Source organism: Syngnathus typhle, linkage group LG1, assembly GCF_033458585.1.
Source record: "Syngnathus typhle isolate RoL2023-S1 ecotype Sweden linkage group LG1, RoL_Styp_1.0, whole genome shotgun sequence".
In the NCBI taxonomy this organism is placed as follows: Eukaryota; Metazoa; Chordata; class Actinopteri; order Syngnathiformes; family Syngnathidae; genus Syngnathus; species Syngnathus typhle.
In genome coordinates this window covers 26,634,964-26,654,807 of record NC_083738.1, presented here as the reverse complement: position 1 = coordinate 26,654,807, position 19,844 = coordinate 26,634,964, and the positions used below count along the sequence as shown (strand labels likewise).

General features: G+C 48.4%; 4 protein-coding genes across 8 annotated transcripts; 3 read left to right on the top strand and 1 right to left on the bottom strand.

Moving 5' to 3' along the window:
- The first annotated feature begins 561 nt into the window (after positions 1-561).
- Positions 562-10,149, top strand: fxr2 (FMR1 autosomal homolog 2). The gene is made up of 18 exons (XM_061281118.1): positions 562-966; positions 1,025-1,233; positions 2,800-2,852; positions 3,536-3,629; positions 3,752-3,823; positions 4,085-4,233; positions 4,344-4,437; positions 4,506-4,622; positions 4,701-4,871; positions 4,936-5,014; positions 5,104-5,261; positions 5,601-5,687; positions 6,596-6,815; positions 6,895-7,077; positions 7,152-7,346; positions 7,425-7,532; positions 7,901-7,992; positions 8,062-10,149. The coding sequence occupies exons 2-18, from the start codon at positions 1,183-1,185 to the stop codon at positions 8,170-8,172; spliced, it is 2,034 nt and encodes a 677-aa protein (XP_061137102.1). The 5' UTR covers positions 562-966; positions 1,025-1,182; the 3' UTR covers positions 8,173-10,149.
- A 965-nt stretch (positions 10,150-11,114) lies between these two features.
- On the top strand, positions 11,115-14,801 carry LOC133150432 (RNA-binding protein 4.1-like). Of its 4 annotated transcripts, none has more exons than XR_009713769.1 (5): positions 11,115-11,263; positions 11,633-12,061; positions 12,282-12,941; positions 14,248-14,346; positions 14,441-14,801. XR_009713769.1 is itself a non-coding variant. In XM_061272975.1 (5 exons), exons 2-3 carry the CDS (start codon positions 11,653-11,655, stop codon positions 12,932-12,934), a joined length of 1,062 nt encoding a protein of 353 aa, XP_061128959.1. In that variant the 5' UTR covers positions 11,115-11,263; positions 11,633-11,652; the 3' UTR covers positions 12,935-12,941; positions 14,248-14,281; positions 14,441-14,801. The 4 variants fall into 4 exon arrangements, 3 of the variants coding, with proteins under 3 accessions (XP_061128959.1, XP_061128950.1, XP_061128943.1); XM_061272975.1 differs by having other exon boundaries at positions 14,248-14,281; XM_061272966.1 differs by lacking the exon at positions 14,248-14,346.
- On the bottom strand, positions 14,526-15,883 carry tifa (TRAF interacting protein with forkhead associated domain). The gene is made up of 2 exons (XM_061273021.1): positions 15,741-15,883; positions 14,526-15,667 (listed from the first exon to the last, which is right to left on the bottom strand). Exon 2 carries the CDS (start codon positions 15,654-15,656, stop codon positions 15,042-15,044), a length of 615 nt encoding a protein of 204 aa, XP_061129005.1. The 5' UTR covers positions 15,657-15,667; positions 15,741-15,883; the 3' UTR covers positions 14,526-15,041.
- A 12-nt stretch (positions 15,884-15,895) lies between these two features.
- Positions 15,896-19,737, top strand: LOC133150449 (RNA-binding protein 4.1-like). 2 transcript variants are annotated; one of them, XM_061273001.1, is made up of 4 exons: positions 15,896-16,382; positions 17,376-17,801; positions 17,896-18,541; positions 18,800-19,737. In XM_061273001.1, the coding sequence occupies exons 2-3, from the start codon at positions 17,393-17,395 to the stop codon at positions 18,513-18,515; spliced, it is 1,029 nt and encodes a 342-aa protein (XP_061128985.1). In that variant the 5' UTR covers positions 15,896-16,382; positions 17,376-17,392; the 3' UTR covers positions 18,516-18,541; positions 18,800-19,737. The 2 variants fall into 2 exon arrangements, with proteins under 2 accessions (XP_061128985.1, XP_061128976.1); XM_061272992.1 differs by having other exon boundaries at positions 17,896-19,737.
- The last annotated feature ends 107 nt before the right edge of the window (positions 19,738-19,844 follow it).

Genomic DNA, 19,844 nt, shown 5'->3' with positions numbered 1-19,844 from the left:
AAAGGTGGGGTCAAACGTGTGGAACTCGAAAAAAACGATTTGAGCCTGGAAAAAACATCCAAATCTGAAGAAAGATATGTCAATCTGAAAATATAAAACATGCAACTGAAAAAAAGACCTCGAATCTTGAAAATAAATGGAGGTGAAACTTGAAAATGAATAATTTATTCAAAACATTTACCAAAGCGAAGCAAACGTTCAACTTGAAAAAAAAATTCATACAAGTATTTTTATTTTGAAAAATTTTCAAGTGTCAAACTCAACACGTTTATTTTCAGTTTCAAGTTTTATCTTTTCAAGTACGAGTTTATTATTTTCAAGTACAAAACCTTTGACCCCAATCTACCTCCCGTATTTAAGCCGTCCGTTCCTTGGTCGAGTGTTTCTAAAATATAAAGTAAAACGATCCTTATTTGCGTAACGTATGAAAATGTACTTTGGCAAAATCGTTGTACACCCCTGTTTACCTTTTCATAATATAAAGCCTTTTACTCCTTGAATCATTTGATTCAAAGACTCTCGACCAATCATAGAGCAGACTTCCTTAATGGGCGGAGCTTAGTTGGGGGTTTGAGGTCATTCAGCCCCTCACTGATTCACTCTATCGGCGTGAGTAGGAGAGGGCTGCTAGCTCCAAGAAGGTGCCACCCAGCGCACCGCAGAAGATTCTTTTCGGGGAGGGGAACGTTCGTGAATATTACCCGGCAGGTTAAGAGACCGGCTCTTCCACAGTTATTCAACAGCACGACTGCGCCACACTTGAGGCACGGAGGCTACCCGTGGCTAGCTCGCAACTGACTGCCTGGGATCAAGGTGTTGATAATAGCTAGCCTGGCAGCTAATTAACCGTCCTGCCGGAGCGTCGTCACCGTGCTTCCCAACGGCACGTCGACACTAACCCGCGGGTCCGTGCTCTCTTCGACGCCGGCGGCATTGAGACGAGTGCCGAACCGAGCACGTTGCTCCGTAAGTGGCGCTTGCGTTGATTGAGTTGACACCATCACACCCATCTCCCTCCCCTCAGCCCCTTCTCCTCCTACCTCTCCACCCGAAACACTGGACATCCACAAGCGGCCGGGGAGCGGCGAACTGCCGGCGAAGCTGGGGGGGCTTTCGTTACCCGACGCGCACGGAGTCGTGGCGACTTCAGACAAGCACAGCCGTGGGGAGCTACCGACGAGTATGGACGGGCTGGCCGTGGAAGTTCGCGGCTCCAACGGGGCCTTCTATAAGGTAACCTGGCTCCGGTGTAGCTCTTGCTCGCCACAAACAAACTTTTGCCCATTCTAATAACTGAACATGTTTCAAGTTGAACCATAGCGCTGGCAAACCCGTCACGCGGTCACATGGGTGATATTAACCCGAGTCGAATGGGATTTTCTTGTCAAACGAGGATGCTTTGGCGTCCCGGCACGATTGGTCATTGTGGGGTGGGCAGCTAGCACGAGCTAGGTGCAGCTAACGCCGAGCTAGTTGCAATTCTCATCATGCTTGTCAACGTGATTTGTGCCCACCTTCGATTCGGCTACACGACGATCCCCTTCACGGGTGTCTGTGGCTTTTTAAAAAGTGTGATTTCATGGACGTGCTGCAACTGTGTTGGGGCATGTTATGAGGGGATGCTACGTTTCAAGCTAACGAAATCAAAGTGTGGCTTTCAGTTTCAATTCTGCCAAATGATTAAGACGCGTGTGGTCACGTGTTTTCATTTTACCACACAGGGCTGTGTTTGTGGAAAACACAGACACGTTGATTCCACTAGAGAGGTCACTTTCAAACGTGTTTGTAAAGTGATTTCGATCCTTTTTGGAATCGAATAGTCTGTGATGGCACCAATATATAATCCCTCGTTGCTTTTGTAGTCGTAGGTTTAGTTCTCAGTGGATGTCTCTGTATCCTTCCTGCCATGTGCTCTTGAGGACCTCAGCGTTGTTGGGTGCTCTGCAGGCCCCTCTCCTAAATTTACACTCCCTCGGAAGCCTCACCTGTCATCATCGGCTTTTACCGGGTGACAGTTTGGCCCTGGCGCTAATTAGCCTACTTTAGTGAACGATGACTCCGTTTCTGATGTCACAGTGACTTTACGTCGAGGTATATTCCGACAATAAGTTGCCCGTGAACGTCTCCCGCGTAACGGCCGTGGAGCAGCTGTCTCGCTTGATGATTTACGGTCTTGATCATCACGTAGTCCCAAAATGTGGCGGCCGACTTGAGGACTCGGTGTCATCGAGTCGCGTCAGCCGACGGCATTGATCAATCTGACGTGAATCTTTGAATGAAAGGATAGATGTGTTTCAACCTTGTCGCTCTCTGGAGACTGTGTGTAAATGGCAAGTCATTTGTCTCCTGGAGTAAACCCGGGTACATTATCCGGCAGGTGAACCCGCGACCGCTTACGCCCCTTATAGGGTCGTGTCACAATGAGAAGCACGCTGCAGCCGCGCCTACCTCTTTGCATGTGTCTCACCATTGCTTTGCATGTGTCTCAGCATGAGGGGGGCGTCTGCTGAGGTTTGCCACTGCAAACGTTAATTTTAAATCATAAAGACCTTCTCTTCGTACGTCTTGACTGGATGCCGCGCCTATTGTCGACCTGCGGTCTCATGGCGAGAGTTTGGCGTGTGACGTTTCCACGCTGACAAATAGATCAACCCAGGAGCTTGTGTCAGCGCTATGTCTGGGCATTCTTGAAAAATATATGTCTATTTCGACAAGCCAAATGTTCATACACTGAATCAAAACATCATCCACATCTCACTGGTTTGATCTTTTATATTTCTTTTCCCCCCAATCTCTTAGGGGTACATCAAGGATGTCCACGATGACTCGCTCACCATTGTTTTTGAAAACAAGTAAGTTTGAATCCTTCGATCGTGTGTAAAAGTGGTGAATGAGTTACCGGGACGGGTTCTGGCCAGTCCTTTAAGCGCTCACGACAAAATGTTACTCGTCGCCACCTGTGCTTGGAATGCAGCTGTCCATACACATCTCAAGCCGTACTCTCCACCCCCCCCCCTCCTCCCCTCCCGATTAGTGGTTGCTTTCACAACCCTAACCCGCGTCACCAGCATCCTCCCACCAGCGCACACGGCGGACCCTTTTTATCTACTTGGCTCCGAGTGCGGTGCCCCTAAAAATAGCGGCTGGCTCCAAGTATGCAGGATTGGCAGGGGGGGGGGTGCATGGCAGGCCTGTGCTGTTTTTGGGAAAGCACCCCCAGCCCCCTTTTACTTTCTCAGCGAGCATGTTAGCTCAGCTCAGGCTTGAATGAAACACGTGGTGGGAGTTCATCAAACCTTTGCTTATTTCTTGGGCCTCAAAGAAAAGAGACGGTCATGAACACATTTCAATCACCTGGTGGCGTAATTTATTGAATTTTATGGCAGCCACACAATTTAGAATCCTATTCAGTGTGAAGGCTATGATTCAATAAAGTTTGCTGTTGGCTGGCTCCGTATCTATTTGTTGTTGTTGATTAGACTTGTTTAGGGAGCCTGTAATATTGTGTGAATTAGCTTGTTTTTGTCCACCGAAGCTGGCAGCCAGAGCGACAGTTACCCTTCAGCGACGTGCGGTTGCCGCCTCCGACCGATTACAACAAGGAAATCGGCGAGGGAGAGGAAGTGGAGGTGAGCAAGGCCTCCGCCCGCCTGGAGTTTGCGCCATTCAAATTTCTACTCTCGCAAGCATCATCATTTGATTAGCATCCACAAATGGATGAGCGGTCCTTATTTATTTCCTGTCCTCGCAGGTTTACTCCCGGGCTAATGAACAGGAGCCATGCGGCTGGTGGCTGGCCCGCGTCCGAATGATGAAAGGCGAGGTGAATAAAGCGGCGCTTCCATCATTTTGCGTTTTTGAATGTATTGAAAGTATTGCGTTGACTTGAGAAATTTTCTTCTGTCCCTTTATTTTTTAAGTTTCTATCTAGCCTAGCAACTGAGCTATCTATAATTTTTATTTTTAGACCTCTTAATAGGACAGTGGTGGACTCACACTTTCTTGTTTCTCCCTACTGTAGAATCTTGTAACTACTTTCAGCGCCATTACAATAGCAAATGCGTTTTTTTTTTTTGCTTTTCAGTTTTACGTGATCGAATATGCGGCGTGCGACGCCACTTACAACGAGATTGTCACAGCAGAGCGCATCAGGCCGCTCAACCCCAACAGTCCTTCCTCGCGAAATTCCTTCAACAAAGTCACCATCGCTGTGCCGGAGGACCTGAGGGATATGTGAGTGTGTCTCAATTGTTTTTTTTTGTTTTTTTTCCCCCGTGTTGCCGGAGGAGATGCTGATGTCTTCCCAGCGCCGCTGAGTCTCTCCTTTCTTTTGTCATCGACAGCTGTGCAGGCGAGAACATTCATAAAGAGTTTCGGAAAGCTATCGGAGCCAACTGCATCTTCTTCAGCGCCCAAACGAACGAGCTCATCGTGCTGGTTTGTACTTATTCGAATTCGGGGGACCATGAGCCGTATGACATCTGTCATCCTTTTTGTCTTTTCAGTCTACGAATGAAACCACAGTAAAGCGCGCCACCCTCCTCAGCGACATGCATTTCCGCAGCATCCGCACGAAGCTTATGCTCATGTCCCGTAACGAGGAAGCCACCAAACACTTGGAGGTAAACCCCACGGTGAACTTGCTTCCTGCGTCCGAGCGCCCGGCGTTTTGTTTATTCCTCCCGACGGCACCGTTCCAGACGAGCAAGCAGTTAGCTTCGGCGTACCAGGAGGAGGTTCGAGTCAGGGAGGACCTGATGGGGCTCGCCATCGGCTCCCACGGGGCCAACATCCAGCAGGCCCGCAAAGTCCCCGGCGTCACCGCGATCGAGCTGGAAGAGGAGAGTTGCACCTTCAGGATCTACGGAGAGGTACGACAATTGGCTTCCAGAGTTCGACTTTGGCCTTTAATTTGACGCTTCTTTTGTGTTACAGAGTCCGGAGGCGGTCAAACAGGCCCGAGAGTACCTTGAATTCAAAGAAGACTACTTTCAGGTACCCAGGAACCTTGTAGGTGAGTGAGAGTACATTCCCAAAGGCGCTCGCGTTGCCGGCGGCCACGCCCGACCCCGCCCCCCTGATCCCACCCCGTCTCCTGCGCAGGCAAAGTCATCGGCAAGAGCGGCAAAGTCATACAGGAGATCGTGGACAAGTCGGGCGTGGTCCGCGTCAGGATCGAGGGGGACAACGACAAAAAGCTTCCCCGTGAGGAGGTAGGCAGGCAGGGGGCAGGCAGGGACGACACTGCCGGCGGCAAAGAGGTGAATGAACCGTTGCGCTCCATTTTTTTTTTTTTTAATCCCCCCCCCCGTCGATGTTAAAAATAACAAATGTCTTACGTGTGCGGCAGGGTGTAGATGTTCCATGCGCTTTCTGCTTTCACACTGGCAATGTTTTACGCTGGCACTTGGCTGTGAGCTTCACATTTGCACATGATTCCCACTGACGGTTTGCTCTGCTGTTGCTCCCGAAACGTCCTTTGCCTCGTTCTGTCCCGAGCCGCATCCAATAACGCCCTTGTGTGTTCATTCACGTCCTCAATGGAAAAAGAAGACGCGCTCATCGATGCTGCTCTTTTGTCTGTGCTTTCTCTGAACCAGGGCATGGTTCCCTTCGTGTTTGTGGGGACGAAGGAGAACATCAGCAACGCTCAGGCGTTGCTCGAGTACCATGTGTCTTACCTCCAGGTGAGCCTGACTGACATGCGCTTCCCTCCACCGGTGATTTTAATCTGACATGTGTGAGGGTTGCCTTTTTATTATTATTATTTTTTTAAGTTGGCGGGCAGGGGGGGGCTTCGTAACTAAGATCCCTTGTACGCCCCCCCCTGCCCATCAGCAAACCTGCTGAGTGCGCCACGTTTTGTCCTTACCTCATGTGCTTTTATAAATAGCCCTCTCTGGGGTTGGGTGACCGGCATGCTGCGAGTTTAGATTACACCTATCTGGACCCTCGGCGTCCAAAATTAGCAGCTGACATGCCCCAGCCCCTCCTTGTACCTCATTCCCTTCAGTTCATCCCACCTCCCTCGAAGTACAGCTGTCATTGGCAGACAGCTGTCGCCGTAGACGCACGCTAGCCGCCGCGTTCCCCGTCTCCGCCCACCGCTTGGGTTCTGAAATCAGAGCGGCAGCCATATTGCGGCTCTCGACCTGTACACGACGGCGTGACCGACATGTGTTTGCTGACAAAATGGTACTAACATGGACGCCTGCGTGGCGCTTGAGTCGTTGTAGTTTGTACCCTATTTATTTCTTTTCAAAATGCAGACCCAAAGGAATTTTTTTTTTAATATAATATTTTACATTAAACTGTGACAAAGTCAAATGAACTGGTTGATTAAATGATTAAGATTAATCTTTTCAAACGAAATGTGCTCTGTAGGGCTGGGCAAATCATGTGTGAATTTCATATCAGCCCATAAATAATTCTAGAATTTTTTTGTTTTTTAACTATTGAATTTAGGAAAAACGAATTAAAGATGCAATTAAAACCAAATGATCGTTAGTCCATATGTTTCTTTTCCTGCAAAACAAAATCTAGGTTTGCGTATTTACACTACTGATAATAACTAACACACAAACCTGTTTTCCAGGAGGTGGAGCAGCTGCGCCTCGAGCGTCTCCAAATTGACGAGCAGCTCCGCCAGATTGGGGTGGGCTACCGCACGACTCAGAACCGAAGCGGACCCGCCGGAAGCGACCGGGAGAAAGGCTACCTGACCGACGAGAGCAGCAACTCTCTGCACAATTCCCGCACCTACGGGGGACGTGGCAGGGGGCGCAGGGCCTCCAACAGCATGCACTCTGGATATGGTACGAAAGAAAAGTTTTTTGTTTGTCATCCATATTTCCATCTCCGTGAGGTGAAGGTGAGAGCACTGTTTCTCTGTAGGCACAAACTCTGAGCTGTCCAACGCCTCCGAGTCGGAGGAAGTGAGCGAGCGCGACCAGCGGCCCCGCGGTATCGGCGGGGAGGAGCGAAGCTCAAGGCGGGGCGGCGGTCGAGGCCGGGGCGCCAACTCTGGACGGGGACGCGGCGGGCCGGTGTCCAAACCCTCCAACTCCATCAGCTCAGGTAGCTCGTCTGCAGCAAAATCTTGTTTTAAATCTGCGTGTCGTGGCAAAACGACGGTGCTTTGGCCTCTCCAGTGCTGAGGGACCCCGACAGTAACCCTTACGCCCTCCTGGACGGGGAGGGAGAGCTGGCCGACACGGACGTCAGCGACGGCGTCGGAGGAGAGCGCCGGAGACGCTCCCGCCGCCGCCGTAACGACCAGGAGCCCAGCGTGATGGACGCCGCCGCCGAGTCCGACGGCCAGGCCGGACCCAGCGAGAACGGGCTGGGTGAGAAACTCGCCGGCACTAGCTCAACCCCACTGAGACTTAAGGTCCCAAAACTCATTTTCTTATTTGTATGTTTAGATGAAGAGGCCCGACCCCAGCGCCGCAACCGAAGCCGCCGCCGCCGCAACCGCGGCAGTCGCCCCGAGGGAGACTCGGCTAGCTGCGATCGGCAGCCAACTGATAGCGGTGAGCTGAACGTGTCCGATGCCACCTTTTTATCAGACCGGTATTTTTGATGCATACAATTTTGATTGAATCAATGAGTGATAATTTCAGAGAAATTTGCAAAAAAGCTAATCTGCAATACCTTGGGAGTTGCTGGTAAAAAGAAAAAAACAATTCTACAAGTAGTATAGTGTTTGATGTACGCGATAAGAACAATTGGCCGCTTCGAGCGATCGATCGGCCGTTAAAGGCTCGGATCGCGTTTACCGATCACACACTTTTTCCACATCCCTACTAGTTCGTTCCTGATAATGAAACTCACAAGGGCGCCTTCTTATCTGCCACCATCGCGAGAACTCAATACCTTCTAAACTATTTTAATGATTTAGTGACCGTCGCTGACTACATATCCCGTCCGGAGTCCCAGAGCAGACAGAACCTTCCCTTGAAGGAAAACCACACTGGTCCCGAACCCCCCAAGGTACAGTCAAACCTTCAACTAGACCTGTTTGGTATCTTTTTTCATTTTTTTTCTTTTTCCCGCTCACAGGAGAACGGGACCAGCATCAAAACGGACGAGCAAACGGCTTCTAAGCGTTCACCCAGCAAAGGCACGACACCAGCCGGCGAGACGGTAACGTTGGTCAACGGCGTCTCGTAATGAGTCGGCGTCCACCCATCGCGAACCCAAGTCTCGAGCAAGACTCCATGGCAAACTGTCCCTGCTTGCATTAACGTAAACCTTAAACAGATGAGTGAAAAAGTACCTGACAAAATTCCTGAATCCATACTATGAGAGTGGAAAAAAAAAAATATGACGCATCTTCTTGAAAACCCACGGTGTATGCTATATCCTATCTATCAGTACTTAGTGCTTATTTAAAAACACAAACACACAAAAAAAGTAGCTTGCCAAAAAAGAACTGGTGGATATGACTTGAGTTTTAAGGAAAAAACCGAGACACAACAAAAAGGACTAGATTTTCTCGTCTCTCTTCTGTTGGTTTCCTTCATTGTTTATCACTGGTTTGGACTCGGCGGTCTCGGACGCGTCTCTCAACAGCGTTGACGTGCGGGCGCGAGAGTTGTCATCTGCAGCGAGTGACACACAAGCGGAGAGTGCAATGCGTCAAAGTGTTCATACTCGCAGGCTGGAAATATTGATAGACATTGTGCCTTGAATTTGAAAAAAAAAAAGAAAAAACGTTTTTTGTTTTCGTCGGGAGATGGGAGGCGGTGTTCCGTTTTTTTTTTATTTTATTTTGGTTGCAAGGAGAAAACTGACTGACTTGAGGGAGTGATGGCGTCACAAGAGTGAGGAAGATACAGAACTAGGGGGAGTGGCTGGAAGGGGGCGGGGGGGGGGGGCAAGGTAGGTGCCAAACGACCTGATTTCAAGGCACTTTTCCTCATTCCAAACAGAACGGACAGAATTGCGGTTTGGAGCGTAGCGACGTAGAAACAGGAGGCCTGGGAAATGTAAACGCAGCAGAGGCAGTATGAGGTGATGCGTCGCCCCCTCCTCCCCGGTTTTGACATCCAAAGTGTCGGCCGGGGGCGCCTTTCGAAACGTGACAAAACTGCAGACTTCAACAGTAGACCTAAAAGTAGCCGTTACCTTCCAGCCACAGTCTCGACAAACCGCGGCCGCCCGTGGATCCAGATGCGCACGTGAGGCGACCACCTTCTTGGGTGGGGGTGCACCATTGGGCAAAGCCTGGGGGACGAAGAACTGTGGGATTGGGACAGCTAAAAAAACGAGACGAGAGCCACGCGTGCGAACACAAACATACGCAAACTGGGCGCAAGAAGCAGTAATTGCCCGCCTGGGATTCCCTTTCGGGTTGGGCGAGTGGAGGAAGACCAGGACCCCCTCGGTGGCGCTCTGCTCATGTTATTGTTGTCTTGGTTACCGCTCCTTTTTCTTTGTTGTTGTTGTTGCTATTTCCACATCTTAGAAAATAAAAAATGGAAGTGAAATCAACCCCACCTCTGGAGATGACCTTTTTAATTTCTCTTGTCTCGTGGGTTTGCAGTCTATTTTTCTAACTTGCATGACTCGACGGCTAACCGTTCGTAGGCGGCGCCCGCCCCGTTGCATGCCAAGAGGGGGTTGTCGATCTCACTCACAAAGCCATCGGTTTCATCCAATAGAATCGCTGCTAACGTACACACTGAATGTCCGAGTAGAGCGAGAGAAGGGCGCCCGTCTGTATCCCCGGCTCGCAGCTTCCAGAGTCTCCCGGGCAACATTTGGGCATAACGGTAAAGCATCCACACGACCAAAGGTTTTTAAGAGGCGGACGAACGGGAACGCGGTTGCATCGAGACGACTCTGATGCTGCTTGTTTGACATTACTGCTCACCTGTGTGTTGTGTTTTTAAGAGTGTGAGAGAGCACTTGTACCTATTTTTGGTTTCAGTTGCATGTGTGCGAGTTTGTGTACATTTATACCTCATTGTGTGAATACTGTATCCCCCTCATGTATCTGTAACCCTCACGTCCCGTTGAAAGACTGCTGGCTGCACTTTGTATGTGTACGCACGTGTGTGCTGGTTGTACAGTTCACTTCTCTTGTCAGATTTTGTCTCTGCATTCGTGTACTGATGGCAATAAAGGACTTTTCATTATTTGGTACACATGTTTGACAAACGCACCCTTTTTCTTTTTCTCCTCCTCTGGGTCTGGGGTTTGAACTGATGTAATTATTATTTTAATCTGCGAAGACAAAATACTCTAGATTTAACAGGAGGAAACCAGTTTCAGTTTGGGGAACTTCATTTCTATGAATCACAGCAAGCATTCATGTTTTTCCAAATGATCACGAGGAAAATTTATTGTCCCTGGGTTGCCTTTTTTATTTTATTTTAACAACAGGCCTGCTTATACAACCGTCCCACCTCAGCGATGCTGCGTGGATTCCGTGAAAGAGCTTCAGTTTAATGAAGTAACTAATAAAGACTAATTTCAGAAACCCCCTTCAAATTGGAGCATTAAGTTGTCAAGACTGCTTTTGATTGCCAGTTGCGCGTGGTGCTTTCTCCTGGACATGAATTGAAGGCAGAGCTCACCTAACATTGAACACCGAGCCACAATAATATGAATAATGCATTATGACATTTTTATACGCATTTCAAATTCACCAGGCTGTTGCAGCAGCACCCCTGATTCACTTTCGGCACTATTCATTTTTAGGGGAAAAAAAAACAATCTATATTGTGTATATATATTTCATTTGACCTGTTGTATGCCAAATTTCATCTCTAATAATTAACAAATGACCTGTAACTTTTACATTACATTCTATTTGGACATAAGATGATGTTAACAAAGAATGTGAAGACATTCAACAACAAAGCAATTTACGTGCAAACGTGAGAGGACCGTGTGTCTTAACTGTAATCACGTTGTGAGAGAATTATGCAATCCACGTTGACACAAGCGTTTGTGTCACACATGGCGACTTTCCGAGTCGCCTTTGAAAATATCATTGCCCGGAATAATGTCGTGGGGTTCGACCATTTGGTTGCTAATGTGCTACGCTGTGTCTTCCGAAAAACGGAAATGACGCACGAACAAGGCGACAATAATACTTGGTGCTTGACCAATGACATGCGCGATATTTTGAGCGACACGTTAACCTGCCAATAGGATTTAAGTATTTTATTCCCTCGCCGGTGTGCGCCATTTAGTTCCATATTCCAGCAGTTTCCACTCGGTGTTACCGCGGGCTGTCGAAGACGACTGGAAAGTACGGTTTATTTATCCTTTTAAACCTCTTCTGTGTTTAAATCCAATCTCATTCCGACCCTTTTGACTTATAATTTATAAATCCTTGGGAATTAGTTCGCCTTTAGCCATGTTTCGCGCCAATGTAGCATGATGCTAGTGTTAGCTTGCTAATAGAAACCGTTGGTGGCTTGCTAATCAGGAAGTTGCTAACGTTTTAGCCTCTTTATGGCTAGCATGAGTTCTCGCGCGTGAGGCGGATTGTTAAACGAGCACATCCACGCCAAAACTCGTCTTGGATTTTCTTGATTGTTAATCTGTGACGTTTTGCGCCGTAATTTGTTAAAATTTTTAGGTCGATGTTCACTCTTGTCGTCTGTTCCACGTGTAGGGCCAAACCCCGGTGCAACAATGGTGAAGCTGTTCATTGGAAACTTAACCGAGGAGACGACTCGGGACGAGATCGAAGCTCTGTTTACGCCGTACGGCACTATAACAGAATGTGCCAAGTACAAAAACTACGCCTTTGTCCACATGGAGGACCGCAAGGCCGCCACGAAAGCCATCCGCGAGCTCAACCTCTATCAACTAAATGGCAGACCTATGAACGTGGAACCCAGCCGAGGGAACAACCAGGGCCCGGTCAAGATCCACATCGCCAATGTGGAGAGGGGCTTTGAGAAAGAGCTGAGAGAGCTGTTTGAAGAATATGGCACAGTCACGGAGTGTGCCATCGTGAAGAATTTTGCATTTGTTCACATGGCCAATTCTGAAGAAGCCATGGATGCCATAAAGGGCCTGGATAACACAATGTTTCAAGGTAAGCCATTTTGATTTTTGCAATCAGAAGGTTTTCCCTCCAAAAGAAAGCTGGAGTAGAACCCTTTGTTGACTGACTTCTTGACGCAGCCAGTGGTACCTTCGCTTCAACTTTTAGCACGTTTGTACTGTGAACTTAAATTTTTTCAGTGACAATGTCCTTATTCACGGTCAGAATTTGAAGCCTCGTGTAACATCTCTGTTTCTCACTTGGACCCCAGGACAAAACATCCATGTGCAGCTTTCAAAAAGCAAGCCTGCCTGGGCTATGGGAGAGGAGGATTACGGTCCGCCACCCCCTGGTAGAGGCTTTTACCCGCCTCATCCTCCTCACCCTCCACGCTTCCATCCCGAGCCTCCCTACGGGGGCCGCATGTCTTCGTACCCGCCTCCGCCCCCGCCGCCGCCTCCTCCGAGGCGCCCGATGTACCCCGAGCGCGCCTATGGCGAGCGTGAAGGCTACGGAGGTGGGGTGGTGGATTATTATGAGAAATTCCGCGCCCGTCCTTACGGCGCTCCGGGCTACGACGATAGGCGCCCCGGGGCCATCCCGCCGCCGCCACCCCCGCCTCCACCTTCGGTGATGGGACGAGAGCGCGTCGGCATGGGCTCCCACGAAGGCTACGACCGACGGCCTATCCCCCCTGCGCCCTACATGCAGCGCGACCGCAGCCCCATCAGACGGGCTCCCCATCCTCCCCCGCCCGCTCCAGCGGCCGGAAACGGGTACTCGTACGAGCGCACCCGCTTCACCCCGCAGATGAAACCTCAGCAGTATGCGGCGCCGTTCCCCAGGAACAACTTCGGGCAAGGCGGTCCTGTCGCTACGCCGGCGCAGCCCGCCTATACCAGCTACCCGGCCCCCGGCGTTTAACGCGGAGGTGAGTACAAGATCATTCACCCTGACCTCAAGTTCCTCTGCGCCAAACAGGGTTTGCGTGAGAATCATCGAACCTAAACTAGCTCAAGACTCGTTTGAAGCCAAGTTGCGCTTTCGACCATCGCCCGGCGAATCTTCCTGAGCTCTAACCGTGGCACCCATTCAATGCTAGCGAGCGTTCCGAACGATGCTGTGATAAAAGCAAACCAATCTTGCGTGGATCTTGAGTCAAAAGCCCTTCCTTGACGTGTGGTATGCTCTCTCTCTCCAGGTTTAGAATATGTCAAGAACGCCGTCTGCTGATGCGCAAGGTGCTATACGCTCCTCCCGCTCCCGCACGTCTATGGTGGATTGCGTTGCGTTCGCCGGAGACTTACTGGAAGATACTCGATTGCGGACAGCGACGTTCTTAAAAAAAACAAAACACAAACCAGGCAACCAATGCGATTCTTTGTTGCATTCACGTATATTTCTGAGTTGTCAATGCCTTTTCTGTTCCTCTGTATTACTCTTTAAATTCTTAGTGTTTGGGTTTCAGTGCTTAGTTCGGTGTGGCGCATTACAACACTGCTTTTCGGGCTCTTTCAATTCACTTGGCCACTCGAATAACGCCATTAATACCATTTACTAAAAATGGGATGTTTGTGTAGAATGGTTTTGGTTTCCCAGTAAGTTTAAAAAAAAAAAAAAGGCGTCGAGTGTTTCTCCAGACACGCATACACTTGTGGGACGTTTTATAAAATAGATTATTCGTACGACCTGTACGCATGTCAAATCCAAATTTTAGTTTTCTCTTTATGATTTGCCCGTGTGTTTTCTGTTGTCCCCCTGCGTATCTAGCAACGTTGTGTATGGTTCTAGTTAGATTGCCTTTTTTTTTTTCCCCCCCCCTCCCTCTCGTTTGAAGGATTTTTAATAAACAAATGAAACCAAACGTGACAAGCTTTAACTGTCAAGTCATTGCTCGTCGCAAGCAGAGATCGTAATCACGGCATGGAGACGCGATCACTATCAGTCCTCATCGGTTTGAAGCTCGACAGCGGGTAGGTGTGGTCAGCCCCGATGCTGAGAAATGACTTTGTTTTCTTTCAACTCAATTCTGAGCGCACGTTTTCCGAACTCCGAGCTTTGGCACCTCATAAAAAAAAATAAGCATGCGATCCGAAGAGGCTCTTTTAATGAGCTTTCCGCATCTGGTAATTCTCAGTTAACTGCCGGTCACCTCTTAAAACGTTTTTTCTTTTACTATGTGACAGTTGAGCCCTTTATGGATTTGCTTTGGTGTTCTCAGTCTTTGCTCTTTACAGGTTGTTAGACTCGGCCGGAGACTTCGAGCTCATGGTAGGTGATACTTGTGACGAGCCACATGGCGCAGAGAGCTCAGTTTCCGTTCGCTCCATACTACCGTACGCCGCAATTAAGAAAAAAAAAAAAAGAAAAGTTGATGGTTGATTTTAAAAATATAAAAAAAAAAAAATGGGCTTTTTATTTTGTCTGCAGGCCGGTCTACTGCCTAGAGTCTGCGGGAGACCAGATGACCTCACAAGAGAAGCTTTTGGGGGAGAGAGACTTTTTGGCCACGTGAGATATATGCCACTCAGGGATGACAACGCCACACATTTCAATTTCGGAACTTGCCACAGCCTCTTTTTATCAGGAAATAGCCACTCAAACCCTTTTTTTGTATTGTGTATATATATTTTTTTAATAGACAGCTGTTTGTGCCTCGCCTTCAGAGTGAAAGTCTTGACGGTGAAGTAAAAATCATCCTGGGATAACTTTCAATTGACACATTTCTGTATTATATTGCATCCATGGACAATGTTCACATTTTAAGGTTTGATAAATAGTTTTTTTATGATTCCTCTTTGTTCTCTGTAGATAAAGATGTGATTGAAATCAGTCCTGGTAGGTGTGGGATAACCCCCCCCCCCCCCCTGGAATGTTAGAAATAATCACAATGATTACGGTTAAAGAAATGAAAACATTGGCATACCTGAGTATAAAAATAGTTACAAATGCTTTAAAACTTGTTCTGTACAAAAAGAGCACAGTTTCTTGTTAGTACAATACAGGAATGATTAAAAAAAAAAAAAAAAAACTACAGTGTACCAGAAGTATAGAGCGACGGTGGGTTGTCAAGTGATCGGATCGTGAGCTCCTCATCGGTCTCTATAGGAACCTGAACTGGTTGCTCAGGTATCAAATGCGTGCCCATCTCTATGGTGGGTAAGTTACAGGGCTCGCAGTTACCCGTCTCCCTGGAAGGAGGCACGAGCAGGACCTCCAACTCCACCTCGAAGTTCAGCTTGGCCTCACTAGCCTCCTTGATAATCAAAATCTCATATTCGCCGAACCGGACCAGGGCCTTACTCGGGAGATCCGCCCTTTCCAAGAAGTCCAGGCTTGTGCCGTTCACTGACACTTTGACCGTCTGAGACAGGTTCTGGAGGCTGAACAGCATTTCTGGGCTCTCAGGTGTGCGATAAGCTTGCAGGGCCAGTTGTTTGCGAGACACACGCGGGTCAGCCAGGGCGAAGGTGCAAGACTGGGCATCCCGCCCCAAGCGCACAGACTCATCTGCCAGATGTTTGCTTTTGTTGCCCAATGGAAGCAGATGGTAAAGACCTTTATAGTGCTGCTGTGGGTGGTAAAAGCTGATGTGGAGACATGTTAGGAGTCCCTCATCCGTCGCTATTGTCTGGGACACATTCATTGTACAGAAATCTGAGGAAAGAGTTGATATGAGGCAAGAGCTAAGAAATCAAATATTTGCGCTCAATAATTAAGTTTGTCTTACCTTAATTTGTCAACTATATGAAGACGTCTACAGCTTTGGGAATAGCCAGATATACTGCAAGAGAATGCAACCTTTTGTGAAGAGGACCTTGTGATCCCTCCCAATGTCGTCACCCATACAACGGAGGGGGGGGGGGGGGACTTTTTCTGGTAACTGCCTATCATGGCTGAGTTGTCAACCAAAATGTTCGATTCAGACAAGGGAGGGAAGGCAATTATTCAGATCATGAAGGGATGAATAGTTACAATTTATTCGACATGGAGCGGAGACTTAAACTTCTACCTCACCCATAGCAATTCAATCAATACAAAATGTTACGGTCTCTTAGAAACCAAAGCGAAAATAATAGGAAGTCCGCGATTGCGCAATCTGGAAGTAACAGTTCTGTATGAAACCAACCTGGCGTCGTTCATACTCGTTACTATGAGTTACATCACAAAATACACGCAAGGTAAACGACACTGGGTTAGTCGAGACTGAAATATTCATGACAATACGCAAAATTATTTTATAAAACGTTACATTGAAGAAGCCATTTCCATCATCCGAACAATAGGGGGCAGTGTAGGTATGTCCACCCCAGTCGGAAGCGGAAGTTCAAGCGGGAGGTCGCCGGTTTCTGCTCGGGTCTCCTAACAAAAGGTAGGCGAGACTTTAAGATGTATTCTAATGCTTTCACGTGTATTTCTATTCAAACAAAGTTTTCACACGTGAACGTTTATGGGCTGGTGGCTCGTGTAGTTATTCATTTATTTGATTATTTAAAGACGTTAACTTGTGCCATTAGCACGGTAGCCGAAGCTAACAGATTCAGTGAACCTGAGAGTGGCGAGCTATTTCTAAAACAATTATAGTAATAAGCTAATTGTTGCACAACAATCCTCACGGCTGATGTAAACAATCGCTATGTCAATAGAAAACGTTTTACTATGTATAAAGTTTGAATCTCGATGTAAAAAAAATTGCCCCGGGTTGAATGAATGGCAGCCATTTTGCGTAAACAAAGGAGCCATTTACACTGTAAAACGCTTAATGTAATAAAGCTTAACATCGATTAATGTCAGAAACCAATTGGAGGGCGCGCGATCGTTTTCTGAATTCACATGCTAATCTTTATCTATGCCCACATAAATGTCTGTAATTATCAACAACGGCCCCCAAATTTAGGAATTTATGGGTTTTAAGTGTTTTTTTCCCCCATAAAATAAGAAGCTCAACATCACTTGACGTCAGGAAATTGCGATCAATTGTTACCAAAATCTATGTGGACATTTCTACCATCGCTGTATAAATAACTAAAAGTATCAAAGCTAACACACTGGCATTTTGGATTTCGTGTGCATTAACAGAGATTTCTTACATTAAGTGATGTTAAGCTTTTCTCTATAGCGAACGTCAATGGGGTGAAAAAGGCTTCATGCTATTAAAATCCTAGATATCATGGCGATTGTGTTTATGATTTTCCTTAGCAATTTTCAGACATCAGGCGTTCAGCTCTTTTTACACTTGGATCAAAACATATTTTTTATTGTGCTCGCATCCTTCATCGGAAATTATCCATGTGGTCACGCTGTCTTTGCGCACGCACTAGTGGAACACACGATTTTATTTCCTCCCCATTTGTTTCACATTTAGAAACAGGTCGTTTTAACATGGTGAAGATATTTGTCGGGAACCTGCCCCAAGAGGCAACCGAGGAGGAAATCAAGGCCCTCTTCTTGGAGCACGGCACAGTCACCGAATGTTCCATCGTCAAAAACTTCGCTTTCGTCCACATGGACGACCGCAAGGCTGCGACGAAAGCCATCAAGGCCTTGCATCTCCACAAGCTCCACGGCTCGCAGATCAACGTGGAGGCCAGCCATGGGAAGAACTATGGCGCGGTCAAGCTGCACGTTGCCAACGTGGAAAGGGGAATGGAAGAAGAACTCCGAGCGTTGTTCGAAGAGTATGGCAAGGTCACGGAGTGTGCCATTATTAAGAATTTTGCTTTTGTGCACATGCCCAATTCCGATGAGGCCATGGATGCCATCCAGGGAATTGACAATGTAGAATTTCAGGGTAAGCGCTTCCTGTCACAGTGATCGTTATCTGTGTTTTCCGCTGTTTTTGTCACACTTTGACCCCCCCTTGCCCCACCTTCTGTTGAATGCAGGTAAACGCATCCACGTGCAGATTTCCAAAAGTCGCCCCCGTGACGAGCAGGAGGACTACCCTCCCCCCCCAGACGGTGGCGGGTTTTGGCCCCCGCCTTTCCCGGGAAACAGGCTGGAGCCTCCCCCGCCAGGCTTCATGAGAGGTCGCCCCATGGGCCCCGGTTACCCCGCCCCTCCTTTGCCACCCCCGCCCCCGAGGCGATCCATGTACCCCGAAAGTCCTTACGAGGGTGATCACGGCGGTTACGGCGTAGTCGATTACTATGAAAAATACAGAGCCCGTCCTTACGGCATGGGTCCGGGTGGTCCACCGCCGCCCCCTCCGCCGCCTCCTCCCCCTCCCGGCGTCTCGCGCATGAACTCGCCGCTTGACCCGTACGAGCGTCGGCCGCCGCCTCCCCCCCCTCCTGCGTCGGCGTACTACGGCCGAGATCGCAGCCCCCACCGCAGAGCGCCGAATCCGGCCTCTCCTCCGACCGGTAACGGCTACGCCTACGAGCGCTCCAGTATCGCTCCCGTTTCCCGGGTCCCGCCGTACGGACTTCCTCGGCCCAGGGACCCTTATGCACCGCGACTGCCGCCTCCGCCCCCGCCGCAGCCTGCACGCTACGGTTATTAAGCGAGGCCCCGGCATTTGAAGTTAAGGTGAGAATAGTCGGGAATGTAAAAGCCGAAATGTAAACGCGCACCGTTCGGTCCCTGCACAATGTAGATCTCACGAAGCGAGCCGCATGTGGAGGGCGTAAACGAAACTCTTGGAGAGGGCCGCTCTTGTCCGTGTGTTCGGTTTAACGCCACGGCGAAGCCAGGCGGTTCCGGTTTGAACGTGCGGAAGCACAGCCAAAGCGCACGGTGTTTCGGGCTCTACGCCAACACCCTTCACTCTTATTTGCTCTTTTTCAGGATCGTCGTTCGCCTTCCTTCGTCGCCTCTCGCCACCATCGGATGTTCGTGGCGCTATCTACTTCCTGTCTGCGGCGGAGCGCGTTAATGTTCCCCTGCATTGCAAAGGAACTGAAAAGCCGACGTCCTCGTCGATTTTTTTTTTTTCTTTTCCCACGTTTTGCTCCACTTTTTACACAAATCCCCCCCACCCCCCCTTGATTGTTTCATTGTGATGTAGAAAATTGTAATCTTTGCAGCCGAAATCGTTTTCTTTTTAAATTAGCTTCTAATATGTGACATTTTAGTTACCCCGGGTCTGAGTGTAAATGTCGACGCGCCTTGGTATTAAATGCGGAGCGGCACACGTCCCGTCGACGTCGAAACCTGAACGTGCTTAAAACCGCTGCTCGGAGCGCTCCTGTACCAACATACCCTGTCTGTGCACTCTTGTAAATTAAACCCAGCAGAAAAAAAACACTCAGAGTGGCCCTTAAAAAAAATGTGATAATCCCGGCGATCCATGTCCTCGTAAAAATGTTGTACGAGCTGTTGTCATAAACCCCAAAATAGTTCAGCAAAGGCCTCGCCTCCGTTTGTACCCCCGCGCGCGGCAGCCCCGTCACCAACCTCTTATGTGTGTGTATGTGGGGGTTGTAGGGGGGGGCAGCAATGACAAGACCAAAACTTCCAAAAGCAGGTAAGTCCAGGGGGCATCCACATCTGCTGTAAGTTTCAACCATTTCTACTATTTGTATTCTCTTTCCAGTTGAGGTCCCTACTATTTGTAGAGACTAGTATTTTGTTTTTGTCTTTTGGAAACATCTTCCAATTGATTGCTTGGGCTCACTTTTTTAACTTTGGATTAGTTGCTAATTTTCATTTAGGAAATGTTTCATTAGTAGGAAAAAAATGCTTTGTAGTTTTACCTGCACGAATAAACCTTTTTAAATATAAAATCTGTTGTCATTGTCTCACAAAGAATCAAAATGTAGTTTTGAAGGTGTCAAGTCGGTTGCATGTCGACCTGTTCTAATACGATTAAATAAAATGTAGTGCCGTAAAT

Bases quoted from the DNA above. Each gene is read 5' to 3' on its own strand.
- fxr2 (XM_061281118.1), top strand. From the start codon at position 1,183: ATGGACGGGCTGGCCGTGGAAGTTCGCGGCTCCAACGGGGCCTTCTAT. The intron at 4,872-4,935 runs GTACGACAATTG...TTTGTGTTACAG, and splicing joins CCTTCAGGATCTACGGAGAG to AGTCCGGAGGCGGTCAAACA. The intron at 5,262-5,600 runs GTGAATGAACCG...TCTCTGAACCAG, and splicing joins ACACTGCCGGCGGCAAAGAG to GGCATGGTTCCCTTCGTGTT.
- LOC133150432 (XM_061272966.1), top strand. From the start codon at position 11,653: ATGGTGAAGCTGTTCATTGGAAACTTAACCGAGGAGACGACTCGGGAC. The intron at 12,062-12,281 runs GTAAGCCATTTT...CTTGGACCCCAG, and splicing joins GGATAACACAATGTTTCAAG to GACAAAACATCCATGTGCAG.
- tifa (XM_061273021.1), bottom strand. From the start codon at position 15,656: ATGAATGTGTCCCAGACAATAGCGACGGATGAGGGACTCCTAACATGT.
- LOC133150449 (XM_061273001.1), top strand. From the start codon at position 17,393: ATGGTGAAGATATTTGTCGGGAACCTGCCCCAAGAGGCAACCGAGGAG. The intron at 17,802-17,895 runs GTAAGCGCTTCC...TGTTGAATGCAG, and splicing joins TGACAATGTAGAATTTCAGG to GTAAACGCATCCACGTGCAG.